The sequence below is a fragment of the Panthera tigris genome, chromosome X (assembly GCF_018350195.1).
Source record: "Panthera tigris isolate Pti1 chromosome X, P.tigris_Pti1_mat1.1, whole genome shotgun sequence".
Lineage (NCBI taxonomy): Eukaryota > Metazoa > Chordata > Mammalia > Carnivora > Felidae > Panthera > Panthera tigris.
In genome coordinates, this window is record NC_056677.1 from 123538818 (window position 1) to 123564161 (window position 25344).

A 25344-nucleotide genomic window follows, 5' to 3' on the forward strand; every position below is an offset into this window, starting at 1 on the left:
GATTTATCCATCTGGCCCACTGCATGGTGATTGACCTCCTCAGGGTTCTCTCTTGTCTCAAGTGGCATCAAGAAACCTCTGCATGACCAGTTGTTTGACCTTGATTCACTCCCTGAGAAGACTGCATCTCCCTCACACTCCTTTAGATTGTATACTGCTACTAATACTAACATCTCTAATTAAAACTAAAATTTATTGGGTGGCTACTATGTGCTAGACACAGTGCTAGCCACTTTTATGTCCATTAGCTTAATTATCACAGAAACCTTGGCATGTAGGTATGATAATTCAGACTTTACAGTTGAGATAATTGATAGACATAAGGGTTAAAGAACTCACCGATGCCACACAACTATAAAGGGATAGAGTTGTGATTTGAACCCAAGTCCAGTTGATTCGAAGCCCACACTCTTCACTGTTCAGCACTGGCTCTATATTATTTTTGAGAGGTGTTTCTTAATTTTGAATGTTACACATATAGCAAGCTTAATAAATGCAAAAAGCTGGAAAAAATAAAATAAAACAATTTAAATAAAAAATAGTTTTAATCACACATCGTTCCATCACTCAGAGACACTTCTGAATGTTTTCTTTTCCTAGTCCTGTTTTCTACACCACATTTTATTCGTGTATGTATCATATTTTACATGGTTGGGATAATATAACATATACTATTTTATGACCTTCTTTTTCACCAATAACAAGTATTTTTTCATAATACGGATTGGTTACAAAATGCTTTTCAGTGGCCTCTGCACTGATTAAAAACACATAAAAAATCCACCAGGGAATGTTGCAAATGCTGATACTTCCCATGAAATAAGAAATGTAATTTTAGGAGAAAGGATAAAGAAAGCTGGACTCCTAGTGGTGGGCCAATGCAACAAGTGTAGACATTTCACATGGAGCTTCATTAAAATTCAGCTTTATAAATCCTCAAGCACAACAAGCAAAGGTGGATGAGTCCAAGTATTTATCTGAAATTGTGGAGATTTACTGGAAAGGTCATCATCAGCCCTAAGATATGTAAGTAAATCCTTTGAATTACATTGCTATAGTCTTTATTCTGGTTTGCATCCAAAAATGTCATGACCTTGCTACTCAGCCTTATTTTCTCCCTCCCACAGCTGCATAGTGTAATCACTATGAGCCTAGCTTGAGTCCTCGAGTTGGTCTCAGGATGTGTTCGCTTTGATTCTAATAAGATTAAACCTTTAGTGGCATTTAGTCCTGATCTGTTTCTACTGGGAGCTGATGGTGCATGTTATGCGTGTCACACAGGCCCCAGATATGGCCCCTGCAAAATGTTTCAAGAATATTAGCAGCAGGAGCCCAGATGTGATCAGCAAGTCCCTTGTCTCCAGAGAAGACTAATATTGCCATGGAAGAGTCTGGTAACTTATTTGGCTCTGGCAGTTTAAAGACTGAGAGATAAAGTAGAGATTCCTTCAACTGTGGATCTTATCCCAACTGAACACTGATAACCTGTGTCATCACAATTTTCACACTAGGAAGTATCTGCATAAATGATTCTCAACTACAGAGCGCAAATGATTAATTACAGAAATTAGTTCATGGTATATTCCCATTATCCATCAATTCAGTGTGTTTTCTTGTGAACTAAAAGAAAAAGTATGTGTATGTGCATGTACACACACACACATACACCCACTCCATGGTAGAAATTTCAAAATTATAATGCTTCTTTTGTCATAAACCAGATTTTAATTTATGCATAGAGCTGTTCCTTAATGGGTGTCTTTTGTCTCATTATTCCATACCTGTGTTTTGCACCACTGTTCATTTACTGAAATACTATAGCTTTATAGTAAGCCTCAGTGTCTAGTAGGACACATCCTTTTACACTGTTGTTGTTCTTCAAGATTATTGTGGGTCTTTCTGATTCATTGCTTCCCATAGGAATTTTGTAATAAACTTGTCAAGTTATATAGAAAAGCAAACTTAAGCAAAAAATCTACTGAACTTTGATCAGAATTACATTAATTTGTAGATTAGTTGGGGAGATCTGATATTTTTATGATATTGGGACTTCCTGTCCAGGGATATGGCATATCTTTCCATTTATTTGGGTCTTCTTTTGTCTGTTTTAACAAAGACATTTTCTGTGTAGTGTTTTAGTACCTTTTTGTTAAATTACTGAGCACTGTATAGTTTTTCTTTTTTTAAAATTTTTTTAATCTTTATTTTTATTTTTGAGAGAGGGACAGAGTGTGAGCAGGGGAGGAGCAGAGAGAGAGGGAGACACAGAATCTGAAGCAGGCTCCAGGCCCTGAGCTGTCAGCACAGAGCCCAACATGGAGCTCGAACTCACGAACTGTGAGATCATTACCTGAGCCAAAGTCGGACGCTCAACCAACTGAGCTACCCAGGAGCTCCTCTTTTCTTTTTTTTAAGTAGGGTAATAGTTTTTAAAAATATTTTTATTATTGAAGTATAGTTGATATACAATGTTATATTTGTCAAGTGCACAACATAGTGATTTGACATTTATATGCATTATGAAATTCTCACCACAGTAAGTGTAGTCCCCATCTGTCACCATACAAGGATATTATAATATTATTGACTATATTACACATGCTGTAGTTTTCATCTCCATGATTTATTCATTTTATAATTGGAAATTTGTACCTCTTCATCCCCTTCACCTATTTTACCCATCCCCCACCCCCTCTCCTCTGGCAACCACAAGTTTTATGATTTCTATATGAGGAAACCTATAAATTTATTTAAAAACATGAAAAATGATTTGTGTAATTAAGGAGATATAACTTTTCTTGGAAATACATAATACCATAAGTATGTATAATGCAATTTTAATAAATTACAATCCGATTATTGAAGTTTGGGGAATTAAAACACAATTTTCATAATCATTCAGTTATAGAAATGTCTAATTTCCTTTGTTTAAATCTTTTTCAAAAGTTTCTTCTGTGACCCACAAATTATTTACAAGTATGTTATTTAGGGACGCCTGGGTTGCTCAGTTGGTTAAGCATCCGACTTCGGCTCAGGTCATGATCTCACAGTCTGTGAGTTCGAGCTCCGCGTCGGGCTCTGTGCTGACAGCTCGGAGCCTGGAGCCTGCTTCAGATTCTGTGTCTCCCTCTCTCTGACCCTCCACCATTCATGCTCTGTCTCTCTCTCTCTGTCTCAAAAATAAATAAACATTAAAAAAATTAAAAAAAAAGAAGTATGTCATTTAACTTCCAAGTGTTCAGGGGTTTTCCTGAGATTTTTTTATTTATTATTGGTTTATAATTTATTTATTTATTTATTAATGTTTCTTTATTTTTTGAGAGAGAGCAAGCTGGGGAGGGGCAGAGAGAGAGAGAGAGAGAGAGAGAGAGAGAGAGAGAGAGAGAGAGAATCCTTAGCAGGCTGTGCACTGTCAGAGCCTGATGCAAGACTCGAACTCACAAACCGTGAGATCATCACCTGAGCTAAAACCAAGAGTCAGAAGCTTAATTGACTGAGCCACCCAGGTGCCCCTTGATTTCTAATTTAATTCTATTTTGGTAAGAGAACATAATCTGTATGGTTTTAATGCTTTAAACTTACTTAAACTGGTTTTATGACCCAGCATATTTTGGATCTTTATAAGCGTTATACATAGAAATGTATATTCTATAGTTGCTAGGCGTCATGTTCTGTAAACATATGGGGCCAAGTTTGTTGGCACTATGGTAAGTCTTTGATACCCTTACTTATTTTGTGTTTACTTGCTCTATTGATTACTGGTAGAGAAGTATTGAACTCACCAACTATAATTGTGGATTTATTTCTTATTTCGGTTCTTACTCTATTTTGAAGCTTTGTAATTAGGTGCATATCTATTTAGGATTCTTAATGTTTCCTTGTTTGACTCCTTTATCATTGTGAAATGTCCCTCTTTTTCCTTAGTACTATTCCTTACCTAAAGTCTTGTCTGATATTAATTAGACATTCAAGCTTTTTGTCATTGGGATTACATAGTATATGCTTCTATTCTTTTACTTGTAACCTAGCTGTGTCTTTCTATTCTTTTACTTGTAACCTAGCTGTGTCTTTACAATTAAGGTATCTTGTAGACACTAGAATAGTTGACCCTTGAACAATACTGGTTTGAACTGCATCAGTCCACTTATGTGGATTTTTTTAAAAAAAATACAGTACAGGACTATAAATGTATGTTCACTTCCTTATGATTTTTTTAAGCATTTTCTTTTCTCTAGCTTACTTTATTATAAGAATGTAATGTGTAATACATATAACATCCAAAATATGTGTTAATCAATTCTGTATGCTATCAGTAAGGTTTCCAGTCAACAGTAGTTAAGTTTTAGGGGAGTCAAAAGTTAAATGTGCATTTTCAACTGTGTGTGTGTGTGGGGGGGGGGGGGTCAGTGCCCTAACCCCCCATATTGTTCAAGGGTAGTTTGGCCTTACTTTTCTATCACACTTTAGCAGTCCCAGACTTTATATTTGTGTAAAATTAATATAATTATTTTTATGGTTAAGTTTAAGTCTACCTTCTTGCTATATGTTTTCTGTTTTTCCCATTTGATCTTCGTTCTCTTTGTCTTCTTTTTCTGCTTTTTTTTTGATTAAATGAGTATTGAATTAGTATTCCATTTTCTCTCTTGATTTATAATTTGTATCACATGTGCATTTTATTTGTTGCTCTAGGCAGTTTGTAGTATATATCTTTAATTTATTACTGTGTGCTGTGAACTCATACTGTGCCACCTCACATATCATGTAAGAACCTGACAATGGTACATTGTTATTCTCTAATCTCCTGTCTTTTGCGTTGCTATTCTCATAGGTTTGACTTCTACTTATATTATAAAATTGAATTTTATTTGAATTACCTTGGCAATAGAGATGAAAAAAGTTCTTTTGTATTTACCTACATATATATTACTGCCAGTGCTTTTCATGTATTTATGTAAATCTGAGTTTCCATCTGGTATCCTTTTCCTTTTACCTGAAGTACTTCCTTTAACATATCTGGTAGTGCTAGTATGTTGGCCTTGACTTCTTTCAGATTTTGTTAATCTAAAGATGTCTTTATTTTACCCTCAGTTTATTTGAAGGGTGTATCTTTGTTGGATATAAAATTCTAGTTTGATTCCAACTCCCCTGAGCACTTTAAAGATGTTTCATTTTCTTGCTTGAGTTGTTTGGTAAGAAGTCAGACAGAGGTCATTCTTTTTTCTCTTATGTTAAATGTGTTTTTTATTTCTGTTTGCTTTTAAGATTTTCTCTTTATAATTGTTTTTCAGCAGTTTGTTTATGTATGCCTTGGTGAGTTTTCTGTTGTGTTTATATTCTTAGATTCATTGAGCTTCTTGAATATATGAATTTATATTTTCATCCAGTATGGAAAAAAATGGCCATTCAAATTTTTTTGCCTCCCCCTTCTGGGAATTCAGTTACATATATTTTAGTTTTTCTGATATTATCCCACCGTGAGTTTCTGTGCATTTTCTCCGTCTTTTTTCTCCACTCTGCTGGATAAAACTCCAGAGTCTTCCAGCCATGTGTAAGCTGTGATTGCTTAGTTTTGAATTCACCGGATTTTTTCTTTCCCTGGTAGTTGTTCCTTGACTGGTCTTTTAGAGTGTTACCTTGCACAGGCACAGGTTAAGTATTCAGCCAAAGATTCAAGAGAATCTATATTCAGATTTCTGGAGTTTGTTTGTTTCACCATAACTTTTCTCTTTCCAGTATTCTGCCTTACAAATTCCACCATCTTGGCTTTGGTAAGATTACTGTACTCTCCTTGGGATTGTGCTTCCAGAACTGTGGTCTGGAAGTATCTTTAGGTAGAAATTTGGGATTATTGTAGGGTTCATCTCATTTTTGCTCTTACCTCAGGGATCACCGGCATGTGCTGCCTGCTGTCCAGTGTTTCCAAATAGGTATTTCCTCTAATTTGTCCAGTTTCTTGGTTGTTCATGGGCTGTTCCCATATGAGTTATTCCATGGCCATAAGCAGTAGCCCCTATAAATTTTTGTTTCTATTGTATCGTAAAAAAATATTTTCTAAATGTGGTTGCTGCTATATAGGAACAAAATTAACTTTTACGTATTAATCTGGTATACAGCAATCTTTCTGAACTATTTTATTCTTTTCATAAATTGCAGAATCTCTTAAATTTTCTATGTAGATAACCATAGTGTTCATGAATGAGGACTTTTATTTTTCCTTTCCAAGAGTTACTCATTTTATTTCTTTTTCTTACCTTAATGCATTGGTTAGTACCTTTAGCACTATATGTTAAGTGTCTTAGTAGCCGCATTTATTTTTTTCCTGAATCTAAAAAATTTCTTTAATGCTCTACCTTTAAGCATGATCTTTGTATGTTTTTGGTTGTTTCCCTTTATCAGGTTAAGGAAGCTTCTGTCTATACCTAGTATGTTAAAAATATTTATGTCTGACTCTTGATCTCGGCTCCGGTCATGATCTCATGGGTTTGTGGGTTCAGGCCCCACATTGGGCTCTGTGCTAATAGCACAGCACAGATCCTGCTTAGGATTCTGTTTCTCCCTCTTTCTGCCTCTTTCCCACTTGTGCTCTCTCTAGCTCTCTCAAAATAAATAAACTTTTAACAAATACTTTTAAAAATTATATATATATATATTGAATGATATCAAATGAGTTTTCTGCATCGACCAAGATGATCTTATTCATTTTTTCTTTTTGTCTGATATGTTGAATTATATTTTTCTAATATGAAATTATCTTAGTATTTCTAGAATTAGCCCAAATTTTAAAATACTCTCTTTGTTTGGGTTTGATAAGTATTTTTCTTCTTTATCATAAATAAAATTAGCTTATAAAATATCCCCTTTTGATGCTGCCTTTTTCTGGCTTGGTATAAAGAAGTACTAGGATTATAAAATGAGTTGGATGAGTGACTTTTCTGTCTGTTTTCTGGAATAATTTGCATGAAATATGAAATACCCATTATTTAAGTGTTTATAAGTGTCAGTTTGTGAAACCATTGGGACTGTTTGTTTATATTAGGTTAGATTGTTTTTCTGTGGATAGATTTTTAATTATTACATTAATTTCTTTACATTTATATGATTTCTTCACATTTTCTTTGTATTATTAAATAGGCTTAATAGGTGAAAATACATTTTTTCTAGAAAATACTCCATTTCATATCTGTTTTCAAATTTATGGACATAGAATTGATCATACTGCTTTTTATCATCTCAAGTTCATACGTATGCACTTTTCATTCCAGAATGTGTCTTCTCTTTTATTTCTTGATTGATCTGGTATAACAATGTTTTATTTTATTGTCTTTTTTTTTAAGAAACAGATTTTTTTTTTACCTGTTCTAGTATATCCTTTTATCATGTTGTTTTCTCATCTTACCTTTATTATTTCCTTAAATTCCCTTTATTTGGCTTTACTCTTTTTTCACAATTTGCTCTGTTGACTACTTAGCTCATTTATTTTCATTTTTTTCTCATGAGCGTTTAAGGGTATAAATTCTTTGGTGTTGCCTTAGCTGCATTTTACAGTTTTTAATATGTAGTATTTTATAATACTTAAGTTCTAAATATTTTCTGATTTCCAGAGCTATTTAGGAAATTTTGCTTTTGTTGTTGCTATTGTTTTAAATATACAGATCTACAGGGTTTATGTTATCTTTTTGTTCTTGATTTCTAATTAAATGGCATTGGGGGGGAGCATATGGTTCTTTGGTGTTTGTTGATCTGTTTTATGGCCTAGAATGACCTAGCTACCTTTCATGTTCTGAAATTTCACTATGATGTTTCTAGATGTGGTTTTATTTTAATTTATCTAGATTGGATGACATTTTCCATTTTGGAAAAATTTTAGCTATTATCTCTTTACTGACTTTCTCTCATTCTTGCTATTCTCTTCATCTGGAACTGAGATCTATATTAGGCCTTACCATTCTCTCTTGCATGTTTCATAACCTCTTGTTCATATTTCCCACTTTACTGTCTCTCTGTAAAGACAATATGATAAATTTCTTCATATCTGTATTCTGTTTACTAAGTTTCTCATCCGGTTTTTCATAATACATGATTAATCCATCCTTTTGAAATGAATTCCATTGAATATGTTTTTATTTATTGAATCTCACTTTTGTTCTTTTTCATGTCTACCTGGCTTTTCTCATATTTTCACTTCCATCTATTTTGTTTTTCATATTTCTAAACACAATTATTTTTTATAATGGCTTTCAGATCTTTTAATGATTTGAAGTTCTTGGAGGTCTCATACTGCTTGGGTGTGGGTCCTAATTCTGGTAAATGGTGGATTGTTTCCTTATACATCTTCCCATTCTGGATGGTGAGCTCATCTTCAGTGGTGCCTTATCTGTGGAGATTTGGTAGAACTTGACTTTAGAGAGTATCTGTCCAAAATGGGTTTGCTTTTCCATTCTCCTGGAACCCTATTAAGTCTAACGGCACCCTTTTTTTCCTACCCAAGAGAACATGCTGAGATAGCCAAACTTCCTTCTTTTCTTCCTTTGCTGCCGAGAGAGCTTTTTAAATTAAACTGTAGTCTCTGAGAGTAATGCCTATGTGTAGGGAGAAGTTGGTGGGTTTTAGTTTCAAAGATCTGCTTGAATTCTCCTTTACCCAGCAGGGCCTTAATACTTGAGGTCTTTTGTTGCATGGCTATGCTTCCCTGTCCTCACAGTAGCACAGGTTGGTATACTAACCAGCTTTGGTTTTCAGCGTCTTCTCACTGTGTTACCCCTAAGCTTTCCTTACTTTCTTGAGAGCTTTTAAAGGAGGTTTGTTATATTTTAGCTGCTACTTCTTACTTAACAGACATGTATTTGAATGTCATTGACTTTTACTCTGAGATTTTGACCTTGAGGTGATATGTGAGTCTAATTATACAATTCAAAGCAGAGGACTTTGGTGATTTCAGTGCCATTTTTATATGCCCAGGATTTCTGTGATAGCAGCAATAAATGCAGATTTTGTCTATCGTGGCATGGTATTGTGTATAGATATGAAACCTAACCCACATCAATCTTTGTTTCATTAAGTGTTCTTCAGGTTAATAGAAGTTAAAAGAATTTTAAGGGTATGGAATTAAGCTTACAGATACTTACTTTTGGATTAAGTTGTGTAACTTCACAGAATGTTTTTGTAACTTTTTCAAATATATTCATTTGTAATGTTATTGTGACAAACATTCATTGGGGATCAGACAATAAAGCAAATCTTCAACATATACATAACATATGAGAGGGTTATTGGTACTTAATGAAATTCTATCTTTAAAAGAAATAGGCATTCCTTAAGGGAAAGGTGCTATGCAATAGAGAATTTTGATTAGTCTTATTGCTTTATTGTGATTCATCATAGACTGATTTCTTAGTAAAATGTTGTTCCACTTTGATTTCAGAATTCTTTGTTACATCACTGAATAATGGATGAGTCTGAGAGAGAAAAAGAGAAGAGGTATGAATTCATAACTGACTGATATTTCTGTCAAAGCCCTCTCCCCTGTCTTCTGTTCCTATTTCACATCTAGCAAAATCCTACTTCCTCGGGGGAAGCCTGACTCAGGGAAATTTGGTATCTCCAGTGGGTTTTCCATAACCCATAGCCCCAACTCTGTTATAATACTAAGTGGATTACCTATGTAATGCATAGGTAAAGCAAATATTCCCTGAAAACCTCCCTCTTCAAACTGTGTCCTCCACCTTACACAGTGGTTGCCCAGGCTGACACTACATAAATATGATTTATACTCCCTGATAGGTTTAGAAGCCTGTTTTGGGTCCATGGCTTGCCTAGAGCTTAAATTCATACATGTTTGGAAAGATAAATTACCTTATTTTTCCAATTCAAGCATCTAAAATAAATTCCAGTGCACTGATCAAAAAGTTTTTGTCCAAATTTTTCAGTATGATCTGTTTTTCAAAGGTAAAAAACAATCTCAATTAGCATTTTATTGCTCAGCCTTCTCTCTGAGAAGGAGCAATGGCTTTGCAAGAGCCTCTTGAGTAATTACAGATCATTTAGAGAGATTTTTCTTTAATGAGAAGTACTCTTGTAAAAGCAGGTAAGAATATATGGTGGAACAAAGGTCCACCATTTAAATTCAAGTTAATTTGGATTGAATTTATTTTATATAATTCATAGGTCACCGTGCCAGACACTGTGCTGGGCTTTGCTATGGAAGACACTGAGACAGATCTGGTCCCTACTCTCATGGGCCTCACAGTCTAAATGAAATTGGCTTTCATTTCCTCATTTTATTTTTTTAAATTTATTTTATTTTTTATTTAAAAAATATTTTTTAATGTTTATTTATTCTTGAGACAGAGACGGGGCATGAACAGGGGAGGGACAGAGAGAGAGGGAGGCATAGAATCTGAAACAGGCTCCAGGCTCTGATCTGTCAGCACAGAGCCCGACAGGGGGCTTGAACCCACAAACTGTGAGATCATGACCTGAGCCGAAGTCAGACACTTAACTGACTGAGCCACCCAGGCGCCCCTCATTTCCTCATTTTAATATTGGCAGTTATTGTTGTCATATGAATGATCAATGGACTGGAGTTTTGCTCAGATGTTGACATTAACAACTCCCTTTCTCTCTTCTTATTTCTCCTCCATCCATTGTTCCACCATCTGAATTCTTAGACCTACCCTTACCATTAACAACCTTGATTGTTTTTTGTCACTTAGGGATGTACCTAATGTATCTGAAAATAAAAAGAAGGACCAGTACAGTTCCTTTTTCAGAGAACTGCGTGCCATAATTCAAGCTCATGGATATCCTGTAAAAGGAGACAGATATAAAACATCACAGCGCACTACTGACCCTTCACGGAAGAAGGAAGGTTTGGTCTGAGCACCCTAACCCATTCGTATAGCTTTTTGATTAGCCATATTGAAAACTAGTTGTGGATGGGACAGCTGGATCTCTTCCTTTACTTCAAACATCTTTGGGAGAGATTAATGAATAGAGGATCTCCAGAAACACCTTCTTTTTTAAAAAAAAGTTTACTTATTTTGAGAGAGGGCATGAGTGGGGGAGAGCCAGAGAGAGAAAGGGAGAGAGAGAATCCCAACCAGGCTGAGGAGTCCAACTTGGGGCTTGAACTCACGAACCGTGAGATCATGATCTGAGCCAAAATCAAGAGTTGGATGCTTAACTGACTGAGCCACCCAGGCACCCCCCTGAAGCATCTTCTAAATACACAGATACTTAGTTTCTCTCCATTCGTAAGTTTATTAATAGCCAATGCTGAAAATGTTATTAAGGTTCGTGGAAAAGTAGAATAAAGAAATGAGAATTAATAGAAGTATACCAGGCAATAATAATGCAGATTTCTGTATCTTAGGCAATTGAAGCATATTGTAAATGTGGCTAAGGGGAACATGGCCCTGATGGTATAAAATAGTACCTATGATACCTAAGTAGGCTTAATTCAAAACATCTGAACAGGTTATACCCATATGCATATAATCATACTATAAAAATCTCTTACCTTAAAAAAATATTTTCTTGACCCCATGATACTTCTGTTACTCTGTTTCTGTGTCCTCTTCACAGTACAACTTTTTGAAATGACTGTAAGACCTTGTCCCCACATCTTCATCCTTCATTCTTTTCCTCAATCCACTCACTGAGGCTGCAGCTCTCACAACTCCACTACAGCTACTTTTGTCAGGGATAACAGTGACCTGCACATTGCTGATTATTTGGCCCTTAACTCTCCTCATCTTCCGTGGCCTTTCAAAAACATTGGACAGGCATCCACTCCTTTCTTCTTGAAGTACTTTTTTCTTGGCTTCCAGGATAACACACTCACTTCGTTTCTCTCTTAGCTCATCTGCTGCTCCTTCCCGTTTTTTCTTTCTACTTTTCTACTTCCCCTTTCAACTTCTGAACACTGGTGTGGCCTAGAACTCAGTCCTTGGACCTTTTTTCTTCTATGTCTACACTCATTTCCTGGGTAATCTCGTCCAGTCTCCTAACTGGAAGTGCTACCTGGATGTCAGTGACCTCTGCTTTATAAGTCTATCTCTAGCCCTGACCTACCTGAACTCCATACTCAAGAACCATACACGTTATTAAATCAGCAAGAGTTTCCCATGTGATTTCTTCACTTGGATATCTAATAGAAAAGTTATTATGGTCATAAAGGAACTTGTGGTCCTTCTCCACTTCATTGCCTCTCACACCCACCTACCCCCTCCCGGTTCTCCTTATTCCAGTAACTGGTACCACCAGTCATTCTTCCAGTGGCTCAAGCTAAAAATCTATAAATCATTCTTGTGTCCTCTATTTCTTCCACCTCCTCACCCAATCCATCAGCAAGTCCTTTTGGTTTTGCCTCTAAAATATATCTCAAATTTATTCACTTCTCCCCATTTCCATAGCCTTGGTATACCAACTTAATCCAGGCCACCATCATCTGTTACTTTTGCAGAAGCTTTCTGACTAGACTCTGTTTCTACTCTTGTTCCCCAATTTGATCTATTTTGCACAAACAGCCATAGTAGTCTTTTAAAAACATATGTCACCCTCCTGCTTGAAAGTATTTCATATTCCATTCAGAGTAATGCTAACTCCTTAACATATACCCTACATGATTTGGTCCTGCCTGTCTTTCAGACTTCATTTCCTACTACTCTATCCTTTGGTCACCCTACTGTAGCCACTTTCGCCTCCTGTCTGTAATTTAAATAGGACAAATTCTTTCATGCTTCACTTAACTTACTGCTTCCTCTGCTCAGGATGCTTTGCTCCCAGGTTTTGCTGTGGCTGTCTTCGTGTCATTCAGAGCTTGGCTCAGATGGTACCCTCAGTCAAGCTTTCCTTGATCACCCAGTCTAAATTATTGTACTTAAAGGTATATGAAATTATTGGTTCCATTGTCCATGTGTTCATTATCTGTCTACCCCTCCACCAGTCTATAAGATACAAAAGGATAGTCACCTCACTTGTCTTCTTCATACTATATCCTGAGCCTCTAGAACAAAGTAGGATACATAGTTGGAGCTCAGTAAATATCAGTTAAATGAATGAGTGAATGAATGACGTTTAATTTAACAAGAATTACCAAGTTCCATATTATTAATTAAATACTGGACACTGGGGTGTTCGTGAAGAATTGGATACAGTGCCTGTCCTACAAGCAAAACAAGAATAAATTTATGGACAATAGTAATGTAGATAAGCCTTTTATGGTTGATTGATAAAATACATTGTTTTATTTTCTTGGAAATATGTAGACTCTTTTCAATCTCATTTATTTCTTTGGAGGGAGTATAGGAGATGAAAATCACTAGGCAAAGCTGAGAGACAGTGGGGAAATGACTTCAGAAATCAGCTGTTGGAGAGTGTCATGGGTTGTTTCCTGAGCTTGAGGAGCTCTGACCAGAATTGAATTTCCAGGCTGGGACAGTGGTCGGAAACACTGATCTTGAGGCATTTGTGCAATTGGCATGGTTTATTTTTATATTCTGTCATTTCCCATGCAGTTACACACCCTCTTCATTTCTTCTTTAGTGAGGGTTCTGGAACTTCTCTGCTCATGCTTGGTCTGCTTCTTACCTACATCTACTGATAGGAAATGATCTGAGACTCATACTCTCTAAGAAAACAAACTCTGCTATCAGAATTATCCTTGTCAGGAGATTTAACATTTTTAATAGGGGTCAAAGTTGTATTCCATGGGTGTCTAAGTTCTTTGTGAGGAGAAGAAACTAACAGTTAATTGACATGCATTAAAATAACTGGAGATTGGAGATTTGTGTTAGGGAAATCCCTGAGTTAGTGAAGTTTGTAGAGTAGATGGGATTGGGGGGGTGAAGGGAGCAGCTGTTGATGGCAAAAGCTCTGAGTGAGCACAGCAGCAGAAGAAACAGGGCTCACTGGGAAAACCAGAAAACCTTGAAGAGTGAAGAAGGATGGATGGGAGATAGAACATTGTTAACAGCTTCAAAGAGATATGAGATAGGGCTTAAAGATTTTCTAGTTATGTGCTTGGATCTACCTAGACCCTTGACACAGCCTGTACCTTATTGCATATTAAAATTACCCGGTTTTGGTAGAATGCAGAAGACTTAAAGAAGTCAAGAAAAGGAAAGAACTGGAGGTTGAAAATCATAAAATCTTTGGAGAAGTGTGTACAAGTGGAAATTGAGTTGGATGATCTTCAAGGCCTTTTTCAATTCCAAACACTTCTCTGTTTCTGACAATTTATAAGCAATTAGTTAGTCTACATCAGCTCCTTCATTAGCACTCAGCATTTTCTCATGAGAGTCTTTTCTATAAAATTAATTATAACTTTGAAAAATCGAATACCCATATCTAATCATTTTAATGTGACAGTTTTCTATCCTTTCTTCGTTTTCCTAAAAAGGCAAAGTCAATCCGGAAACCTCCAGAGACATATCTAATTGGATTCCATCATTTCAGAGCTATGAAGACTTCAAGTGTAAGACACTACAAGTAAGAGGGCATTCTTTCTTGGATTATTTTATATGTAGAATACGTGCAATAGAAGATAAAGAATAGTGTTTTTCACAGTGTGGCTTGGAGACCATACATATCAGAATTACCTAGGAAGCTTGGTGAAAACACAGATTCTTGGGACCCACCTTGAACTGTCTGAATCAGAGTCTCAATCCTGGTAGAGCCAGGAGCCTGCATTTCTAACAGGCTCTACAGATTCTTCTTTGCTAACTGAGTTTTGAAAACCACTCATCTTGAGTGACAACAAACACAAACAAGTCTTTGCATGGGTTAGTGGCAAATTAAGTAATATCTGGTAGACCCTTCAACATAGATTGTTAGCCTCTATAAAACAGGCCTTCAAGTCTTATTTTTTTCCATCAAGGACATGAGGTGTTTATGGTTTCTATCTCCAAGGAAACTGGTTAGTTTTACTAAATTAAAAGGCCACAACTAAAACCTGAATTACCATGGACTTTTTCTTTTCTCTCTTTTTTTCAATGTTTATTTATTTATTTATTTTGAAAGAGAAAAAGAGTGAATATGAGCTGGGGAGGGGCAGAGAGAGGGAGAGAGAGGATCCCAAGCAGGCTCTGGGTGTCAGTGCAGATCCTGATGCAGGGTCCCATGAAACACGAGATCACGATCTGAACCTAAATCAAGAGTCTGCCACCAAACTGACCTAGCCATCCAGGTGTCCCAGACCATGGTCTTTTGAGTCAGACTGATAAGGCTATGAATTATGCCTTTGTCGTTTATTTGCTGTGTGTCCTTGAGAAAGTTATTATCTCCGATCCTTGATTTCTTCCTCTATATAATGGGTATTAAAAAATTGCTTTCACTGAGTTGTGAGAATAAAGTGGACATACTGTAAAATATCTAGCACACTTCCTCACTCCCTTCTCTGTGTCATTCAGTTTCCCATATTTTCCATCCCCATGTCTTTCTGTGTTGCAGTCTGAGTCATTTCTTTAGCTCTGTTTTCTTTCCAGCTATGTTCTAGCATACTATTTAACTGTACATTGTGTTTTTATTTTTGATAATAATATAATTTCTAGACATTTGTTTACTTTTTATGTCTGCCTGGTCAGTTTTGAGTCTCTTGTTCTTTCATGATATTTACCCTTTATTATTTATTTAAGCAATTTAAGCAAACTTCTTTTATATTCTATCTTCAGTAATTTTGGTATCTGCTGTTTTTTATTTTGATTCTGCATTTTGTTATTTATTCTGCCCATTGTTCATGTTTTATTTCTTCTTGTGTTTTCAATATCTTATTATGAGCTCATGTCATTTGGAACTTTATCCACATGAATTCTTTGAGCCCTGGTTGTAAATTGCTTAAAGTTTATTTATTTATTTTTGAGAGAGAGAGAATCCACTCGAGTGAGTGGGGGAGGGGGAGAAAGAGAGGGAGAGAGAGAAAATCACAAGCAGGTTCTACACAGTCAGTGTGGAGCCCGATGTGGGGCTCAAGTTCATGAACTCATGAATTCACGAACCATGAGATCATGACCTGAGCTGAAATTAAGAGTCAGCCACCTAACTGACTGAGCCACCTAGGTGCCTCAAGCCCTGTTTTTAAAATGATTCTCTAGAAATGATTTCAGTTTCTTTTTACTAGATGTCCAGAGTGAGAAGCACTTTATTTATTTAAACAATTTTTTAAAGTTTATTTTATTTATTTTTGAGAGAAAGAGAGAGCATGAGCAAGCATGAGTGGGGGAGGGGCAGAGAGAGGGAGAGAGAGAATCCTAAGCAGGCTCTACGCTGTCAGCGCAGAGCCTGATGCAGGGGTGGGCCCAATCTCACAGTCTGCAAAATCACGACCTGAGCTGAGATTAAGAGTCAGATGCTCCAGAGTTGGCCACCCAGGTGCCCCAAGACCACTGTAAACTAAATAATGGGCTTGGGGTGTGGAAAGTTACACAGGTAGTTTGCGAATGCCGGCTCCATCTGTGTGAGTGCGAGCTTCTGTTTAGTGATTCTCAGATGAGACTAGTTTTTCTTTTCCTTCTCTAGCCAGAGCTGAGCCTGAGGCAGACATGTGCATTCACTCTCTCCCTTTGCTGGATAAGATCTATTTGGTCTGCTGAGAGTGTTACCCTTTGGGAAGCCTGGTTTTATGCAGAAGTCTCTGATTTCACTTCCCACCTTGTGTATGCCTGGTTTTGCTTTCTCTCTCCCAATCTCTATGCCATCAGTGTTATGCAGATATTTACAAGGCAAATTCAGGCTCCAATATCCCCTTACCTGTTAATTCTCATGTTATAGTTATTTCTGATACCAGATTGTTTCCTTTACTTTATAATAAGCTTGGTTTTGTTTTGAAATATATGTTTTTATATACTTTATTCATAATTTTAGGGGTTCTCAACCAGGAGGCACTTGTCTGGATATCAAATCCATTATATAGCAGGAAAGTGATGGTAATCTCCATATGTATAAGTAGATGACTAACCACAAATAAAAATGCCCTGCAAAATATTCTTAGCATTTTTGAAATTAATTTTGAATAAATGTGAAACAACCTACACATGGAAATGAATCTTCCTAGCTTGTGTTGGAGAGCTTTGTGTTAATTGAGTATACATTAAAATTTGTTTGTCTAAGTGACACATCATTTGATAAACATCTCATGCTTAAGGTTAAGTAGATTCTGTGTAGGAGGCAGAATAATGGAATTTTAATTAAGTCTGTGCCTGCTTTATTGATATTTAAGGCCCACAATACATTTTCAGTGTGCTATTTTATAATTATTTATGCATTTAGAAATAAAGCTATCATTTTATTATTGTTCCACTATTTAATTACATTATTATTCTCTCTTCCTTAGTCATTAGATGGCTTTATGATAATACTGAGCCTAGATGGAGTGATAATTTATGTCGGTGGAAGCATCACTTGTCTCCTTGGCCATTTACCAGTAAGTTTTTCCAGTTTTGGGGAAGGATCATTCTGGTTTATTGTTTAGGGGTTCATTGTTTGTTTTCAGGAGCATATAACTCATCAGAGAAGATGTTCTCTCAATGTTGTCAAAATGTGCACTTGTTTTATTGTCATGTTTATTGGTTTCAGTTTTAAATCTATAAAAACAAATTGTGATATGAGGTAATGAAATAGTGTGTGTGTATGTGTGTTTTGTAAAGGGCCCCGAAGGCAATCTCCAAAGAAGAATGTACTTTTTAAAATGGAAGTCTCCTCAAAATCAGTCGGTAACCCCCAAGGTGACTACTTTGTGAAGCAGCCCTCACTGGGATGGAGGTGTTTGATTTTGTACATTTCCTTAGCGTCCACTACATACTAATTAAAGAAAGAATGTCATGATTTGTTTATGCTGGCTCATGGTATCCATTTCCAGATCTGATTTGCTTTTTGTTTCTTTATATTAAAGAACAAATTATGATCTAATTTAGAAAAAAATATAGATATGATGGCATAGTTTAGCAGTATTGTAAGTATTGCTGGAGACATTTACATAGGAGTTGTAGTCAGGATCTGTGCTGTCCCAAAAGGTCACTCATTCCTGAGCTCTTTGGTATTATTATGCCCCTCTTCATGAAAGCTTTCTCTATCTTCATAAGATCATTGACTTAGAATATGTGATTACCTAAAAATTTTTCTGGATCTTCAGGTTGAGCATCTAAAAAATATACCACTCAAATATGAAAGTACTACATACCTTCCTGTTCCACTAATGCATGTGTGTGGAGCGAGGATAGGTAGAATACATCCACCTCCACTCTTGAAATCTCTGTCATTTGGCTAGTTGTGTGAATCTTATTTGGATTGTTGCTTTCATTGTATATTCCTCATTCTACACAGTTGAGTAAAGAACTTGACACACCCTGGCCCTGAGATCTATAGCACTCAAGTTTGGAACATGTAAATTAATAGAAGTCATGTTACATTATTCTTTAATTAAGTTAAAAGTGGATTCAAAGCTTATTCCACTAGTTATGCTATTCCAGCCAACATGTTGCAAGGCCCGGTTGGAAGCTTAGAGAACTTTTCTACTCTTTTATCTTTATTTGAAGATACTATGATCAATATCTTTTTTTCTTATTCTGTTTTATTTCTTTTAGAGAACAGTTCACATTTTCAAATTCAGCTTATATGTGTAGGATGCCAAAACAGCTGAATAAAATACAAATATTAGAGATTTTCATTGAATTAGACTTTAGAGCACTTATATCATGGAAGAGGAATGGTCTTATTAAATCTATATTAAAAGTAAGACTGTATGAGTATGATCCATGACAGATTAAGTTTTGTTATAGTGAAGACTAGAAATCTTCCCAAAGTCTTATATTAGATATTACTTAAACCAAATTGGTCATTGTGAAAGGAAAGGTGAACTTTTCCTATTGTGAGGATTTTGCACAGTGAATGTCTTAGTCGTGCTATCCTTGTTTCTTTATGTAGTTTGGTTCAAACTTTCCACTCTCAAGAGAATATTTCAACTTTAAGCATTTTAGGTAACATGCACACACACAGACTTACCCTAAGGTAGAGGTATCTGGGACATGGGGTTGAATGACTAATCTTAAGCCATCGATTTGATTACCAGAGATGGGTATACTTAAAAATAAAGCTATTAATATTAGGTCTGTACATAAACATGAAATGAGAATGGAGTTTTATAATCTCGTTAAAAAGGACTTATACCTGAGGCATAAGTTCACACTTTTCTTCATTAAATCCTAACTCTTCTTAATTTGTAACAACATGAAATTTTTCCCAGGCTTTGATTAAAAATTTCATTTTTATAAGTCACCCATCTTATATTAATGGAGAGACAAAACCATTTCTAGAGGATCTTCCTGGCTCCAGGAAGCTACAATTTCATTAAATATCAAGACACCTCTGTCTCTTGGGCAACTGTAAACTGCTAGCATGGTGGATGGAAAGAACTTGTTCTCTGAAATCAGACAATCTGAAGATTAAAATTTAGCTCTATCACTTAATAACTACATGAGCTTTAGTTTCTCATCTGTGAATGTGGAAAAAATATTCCTTGAGGTGGGCTTTTGCAAATGTGGGGTTAGTGAAGACCTGCCTTATCAGGGGACATTTGAACAGAGACCTGAATGGAGTGAGTATGTGAGTCATGTAGATAACTGGAGCAAATATGTTCCAGGCAGAATCAAAAGCAAGTGACAAGGCACTAAGACAAGAATGTGCTTGGTATGGAAAAGGCACAATAGAGAGGCTGTTGTGACTGGAGTGCTGTGATCAAAAGGAGAAGTACTAGGAGGTGATGAGGTCAGAGCAGTAGCAGAGGTCTACCCTGTTTCGGGCCATTGTAATCACTTTGTCTTTTCCTCTGAGATGGGAGAAAGCCATTGTGGGGGTTGGAGCAGATGAAGGAAATTATGAGCTTTTTTTTTGGGAGGGGGTCACTCTGGCTCCTGTGTTAAAAAATAGGCTATGGGTCATTTATTTTGTTTCTTAAATCTCACATATGAGCAAAGGGAAAATAAAAGAGAAGCAAAGCAAGAAACAGACTTTTTAAAAAATATTTATTTAGTTTTGAGAGAGAGAGACAGAGAGTGAGCAGGGGAGTGGCAGAGAGAGAGAGAGACAGACAGACAGAATCTGAAGCAGGCTCCAGGCTCTGAGCTGTCAGCACAGAACTGGATGCGGGTCTCGAATGCACAAACTGTGAGATCATGACCTGAACCAAAGTCAGAAGCTTAACCGACTGAGCCACCCAGGTGCCCCAAGAAGCAGACTCTTAACTCTAGAGAACACACTGATGATCACGAGAGAGGAGGGAGGAAGTAGGTGATGGGGATTAAGGAGTGTACTTGTTGAGATGAGGACTGGGTGATGTATGGAAGTGTTGGATCGCTATATTGTACACCTGAAACTAAAATTACACTGTATGTTAAGTATACTGCAACTAAAAAAAAGAATAAGCTATGGGGGCAGACATGAAAGTAGGGAGTCCACTTGGAAAGCTATTGCATTAATCCAGGCTATTAGATAGTGATGAATTGCAGTAAGGTGGATGTGGAAGCCATCGGTGTTTTGTAGGTAAAATAAGTTTTGCTGATGGATTGGATGGGGGTGTGACAAAAAGATATGAGGAGTCCAAGATATGATGTTGTAACACATACCATTGTGACCAAAATGAGGTCTACTATCATCATCATGGTATTAAATTTATATCGGAAATTTGCCATTGTATTTTCCCACTCATTTATTTCCTTGATAGTTTTTCCTTTGGAAAAACTTGCAGTCACTTGTAGTAGTAACTTGTACTTCCTAGCAGCCTGCTCTCCAACTCACCCTACTTCATCACTACCCCCTGAAAAAAATTAAAACTGGGAATTTACATGTAGTTGTTCTCTTTGACAATTCTTAAACAAATTGTAAACACATTTCCTCTGGAAATAGTTTCTCAGCATTGAATTATTAAGAAACTTTAGCAGGTTTTGAATATAGGTATATAGTTAGTTCATGATAATTGTGATGAATTTTCCTCTCTTCTTCCTGTGAAGCTTACAGCATAGTAGAGAATTACTCGTGATGAGTCTTGTTTGATTCAAAATGCAGTCTGAATTTCATGCAGAGGCTCTTATACTTCCCTGTGCCCTATATAGTTGAACAGTTTTCTAATGCATGTTTAATGTGAATGTCTCTGCCAACAAAAAGACACTTCTTGCCTGGATTCTCAATAAATGTCATGGAGTGGAGCAAATTCCTTTACTTTTTTTTTTTTTTTTTTTGACATCACTGAGACTCACCACTCTAATATTTGTGGGACAACTAATAAGTATTTGCAAACTTGGCTTTTGAAAAAACTTTTTAATTTTTCACTGGTATTTATCTTTGCTTATTTAAGCTTTAAGTGCCTTGATCTTTCTGCCTTGTGTAATAAGAAGAGCAAATGCTAAAGATTTATAAAAATAACATAGTGTTGATAATGTTTTCAGATCTCTGCCCTTTAACTATGGAGTAGTTACACTGGAATGATTGTTACATTCACCTTTTTTTAGTTGGTGGTCAGTTCTAAGGCATTCATTGTGACTATCACTGTCCTTAAAGAATGTAGTTAATTAATAAGAAAATCTTTGCCAGTATTTCCATCCAAGGGGATGTACACTATCAAAAGTCTGCTCGCTTTGAATTCTTTGATGCGACAGTGCTGTCCTTTATTCTTCTACTGATGAAAGAACTGGTGAGCCATGACACTTTGATCTGCTCTACTGAATTATGTATTCATTAAAATTAGAATTCATATCAGGATCATCATGTTTAACCCTCATAAGTACTCAATAAAAAAAAAAGAAATTGATAAATTGCTTCATGTAGAGTGTCCAAAATGCAGAAACTGTCCCAGTAGCAAATCAGCTGCCCTTTGTATAAATTGGACTTGAAGCAGCTATGGTAGAGTGGAGGGAACAATGGATATACAGTTATTTGGATGGACTTGGGGATGAAATTTACCACTGAACTTCTGATCTCTCAATAATTGGACAAGCCTTAATTTCTTCATCAACAAAATAGGAGATAATTTTTCCTCTCACAGGGTGTTATGATAGCTTATTTGTGTGAATATACCTAGCACAGTGTCTGGCATGGAGCAGTTGTTAATCATGTGTTAGATAAATGAATGAGTGGTTTCCACTGACCAGAGGTAACTTGGTTTGATACCTATAGTTTGTTTCATAACTAAACTAATAATACAATTTTTATTGAAAAAGTGAAGTTTAATGAAAAATATCTATATTTCTTTTAGGAGGTAAATTTCTTATTGAATGACTTTCATTGTCAAAATTTATTGCTTGTTAATTTCATAATGTTTTGTTTGCTAAATTAAGGTAATATTTCTGCCCTCAGTCAAGCCATGCTTTTTTTTTATTGAGTCAGGATCAATCTGCTAATTTGAACATTGGCTAACTCATAGGCTAGCTTCTACAAATGGACCATAAAATATATTTCTGAATTTGACTGTACATTATTAATATTATTCATTTAAAAATTATTTGAATCTGTGGTTCATCACCCAAAACCATTATTCAGCTACAAAGAATACTTTGTTTATTACTTTGTTCCTATCACATTAAAAACTCATTACTTAATGTCTGATATTCAATTTATCCATGTGTCACCATATTTCAGCTACATGGTACAGCATTATTCATTCAACTAACATTTACTGAATGCTCACTTGTGCCAAGCTGAGTTCTAGGTGTTGAGGATTTAATAGTGAATAAGTCAGCAAAGGTCTCTGTTTTAATGTTATTTACATTTTACTGAGGGAGACAGATAATAAACAGATAAACATATACATGTGACTATAATGTCAGGTGGTAATGAATGTGTTATGAAAAAAAAGGCAGGAAGAGAATGTCAGGAAATCAGTTCTATTTAAAATACTTTTGAGTGGAGACTTGAATGAAGTAAGGGAGAACATCATTGTAAATATCTAGAAAACAATGTTTCACATTGAGTGAAGAGCATTTTAGGGCCCCAAGGTGACTATTTGCTTGGTGTATTTGGATATGAACAAGGAGTTTAGTGTACCTGGAATGCAGTGAGCAACCATAAAAAATGGGAGGGACTAAAGTCAATGAACAGCAAGGAACCAGAACATAGAACTATATAAGCCATTGAAATTAGTTTGGCTTTTGCTCTGAATAACTTGGGTAGCTGGTGGAAAATGTTAAGTAGAGGAAAACTTGACTTATGTTTTAAATGAAACATTGTAGCTGTTCTGTGAAGAATGGAGTGGGAGCAGGGATGCTTCAAAAATAAATACAGGGAGAGGAGGTAAGGCTGTTGCAGTAATCCAATCTAGAGATTATGGTTTAGCCCATGTGGTGAAAAGTGGACCGATTCTGCATCCATTTTGACTGTTTTACCAACAGAGTTTGCTGATTGGGTTTAGGGTTTAGGAGGAAAAAGGCAAGTCAAGGACAAGCATGAGGGTAAATGATGGTGCCATTTACTGAAATGTGGAAGACTGAGGGAGTAGCATGCTTTGTGAGGGAAAAATTCAGGTGCACTATTTTGAACATCTTAAAATTGAAATCCTATTAGACATCTAAGATGAGTTATCTAGAAGACTTCAAGGAGAAGTCTGGACTGGAGGTACAAAGATAGATGGTATTTGATGAGCTACAGCAGAAAGAGACTGCCCACAAAGACAGCATAGTAAAAGAGGTCTAATGACTAGGCCCTACGAACTCCAGTGTCAAGTACATAGAGGAGAAAGATCCAGATAAGAAAACCATGATGGAGTAGCCTTCAAAGCAGAAGGATAGCCATATTTGTATGGTATTCTGGAAGCCAAGTATAAATAAAGTGTGTCAAGAAGAAGGAGGGATTTGTTGTATCAAATGCTGAGATGTTAGTGAGGGTTGAGAATTGACTATTGGATTTGGCAACGTGACCTTGACACTGTTTGACCTTGACAAAAGTGGAGTGGTTAGGGTAAAAATCTGGTTAGTGTGGTTTCAAGGCAGAGTGAAAGCTAAAGAAATGAGAGGCAGCAAGTATAGTTCCTTTCAAAGATTTTTGTTCCAAAGTATGCCAGAGAAGAGCCAGAGGAGAGAATGTAGGGTCAAGGAAAGTTTTAGATTTTTGGAATTCTGTGTTGTTTTTGTTTTTAAGATAACTGATATTATAGCATCCCTGATATAGCATTTACATGCTATGGGAAAGACCTGGTAGAGAGGGAAAGCTTAATGATGTGGGAGGTAGGGGGAAATTTCTGGAATGATGTCCTTGAATAGTTGAGAGAGGATGAAAGGCAGTGCACTAGACTTCAGTGGAAGCTTATTCCTTGGAATAGGAGAAAAAATAGGTCTCTAGCCACAGAAACAAATGGGTTGGTAGATTAGATGGCAGGAAGTTATTGACATTTTCTTTCCCCTTTGTTTTACATTTCAATAAAAAATGAGATCCCCAGCTGAATATGAGGATGAGGAAGGCTTGGAGGTTTTAAGAAGGAAGAAAAGGCAAGAAAGAGTCGCACTGAAGAGTGAGGGAGTGAATTGTCTAAGGAAATGAAGAATGATTTCCACACAGATCTGTGTGCCCATTTAAAATAATACATAGCATGGTTGCCATAGACATGCGGTTGCTTGGGTGAAGGTATAAGGTATATGAAGAGTTGAAATTAACCAGAGTTGGTATTTTCCCAGGCATATATGTCAGAAGTTGAACATGGGAGTGCTTATAGTGATTCATGGTGGAATCTGAACTGAGCAAAGTAGGATATGACAATTTACAGGAGATAATGCACAGTAAAAATGTGATGGGAATGAACTGGAGGTCTCAGCGTGTGGAGTAATTGTTGGAGAGGTAGGGTACTTGTGTGTGTGCACTGGAAAGGTAGGAGGTGATGGACATAGAGTGGAGTAATGTGAACTGGGACTTGTAGAGGTATAATAGGTATGACCATGAGATGGCTGAGGGGGAGCAGATGATAAGCTTACTGGAGTAAGGAGGTAGAGGAAGTGAACAGTAATAGCACATGTAACAAAATGTATTCTCTCTGTCTTTCTTAAGGATGAGATTGTGGGTAAAAAATTATTAAGTCTTCTGCCTGATCATGAGAAAAGTGAAGTCCACCGAAAGATTGCTCTCAAACTTCCTTCGTCAAGCTCAGGTACGGATTGTGTCTCCTAAATTGTAAGTTCTTAGATTTTAAGACCCAAGTAACAACTACTCAAAGGAGTAATAAAAATAAAGACCTTAGAGCCAATATGGCTGCTGATTATATATTAACTTAATACAATTACACAAATTATATTTCTAGTATTAAAATATTTCTTCTCCATTAAGTCTTGTTCTTTGTCATGAACCCTGATTATTTGAGCTTTTGTATAATTGTAT

The 25344-nt window shown here is 36.2% G+C and overlaps 1 protein-coding gene across 6 annotated transcripts in view; it reads left to right on the plus strand.

Annotated features, from left to right (window-relative positions):
- The window catches only part of PASD1 (PAS domain containing repressor 1), a 146848-nt gene that overhangs the window by 72205 nt on the left and 49299 nt on the right, over positions 1 to 25344 (plus strand). For 4 of the 6 annotated variants that reach the window (XM_042974650.1, XM_042974652.1, XM_042974654.1 and 1 more), the window contains 5 exons: positions 9422 to 9477; positions 10713 to 10867; positions 14402 to 14490; positions 17330 to 17419; positions 25018 to 25117. In XM_042974650.1, coding sequence (XP_042830584.1) covers positions 9446 to 9477; positions 10713 to 10867; positions 14402 to 14490; positions 17330 to 17419; positions 25018 to 25117 — 466 coding nt within the window. In that variant the 5' untranslated portion in view covers positions 9422 to 9445. Of the gene's footprint in view, positions 1 to 3685; positions 3708 to 3783; positions 3847 to 9421; positions 9478 to 10712; positions 10868 to 14401; positions 14491 to 17329; positions 17420 to 25017; positions 25118 to 25344 lie in introns of those variants that run through there. The other 2 variants (XM_042974651.1, XM_042974655.1) reach the window with 2 other exon arrangements.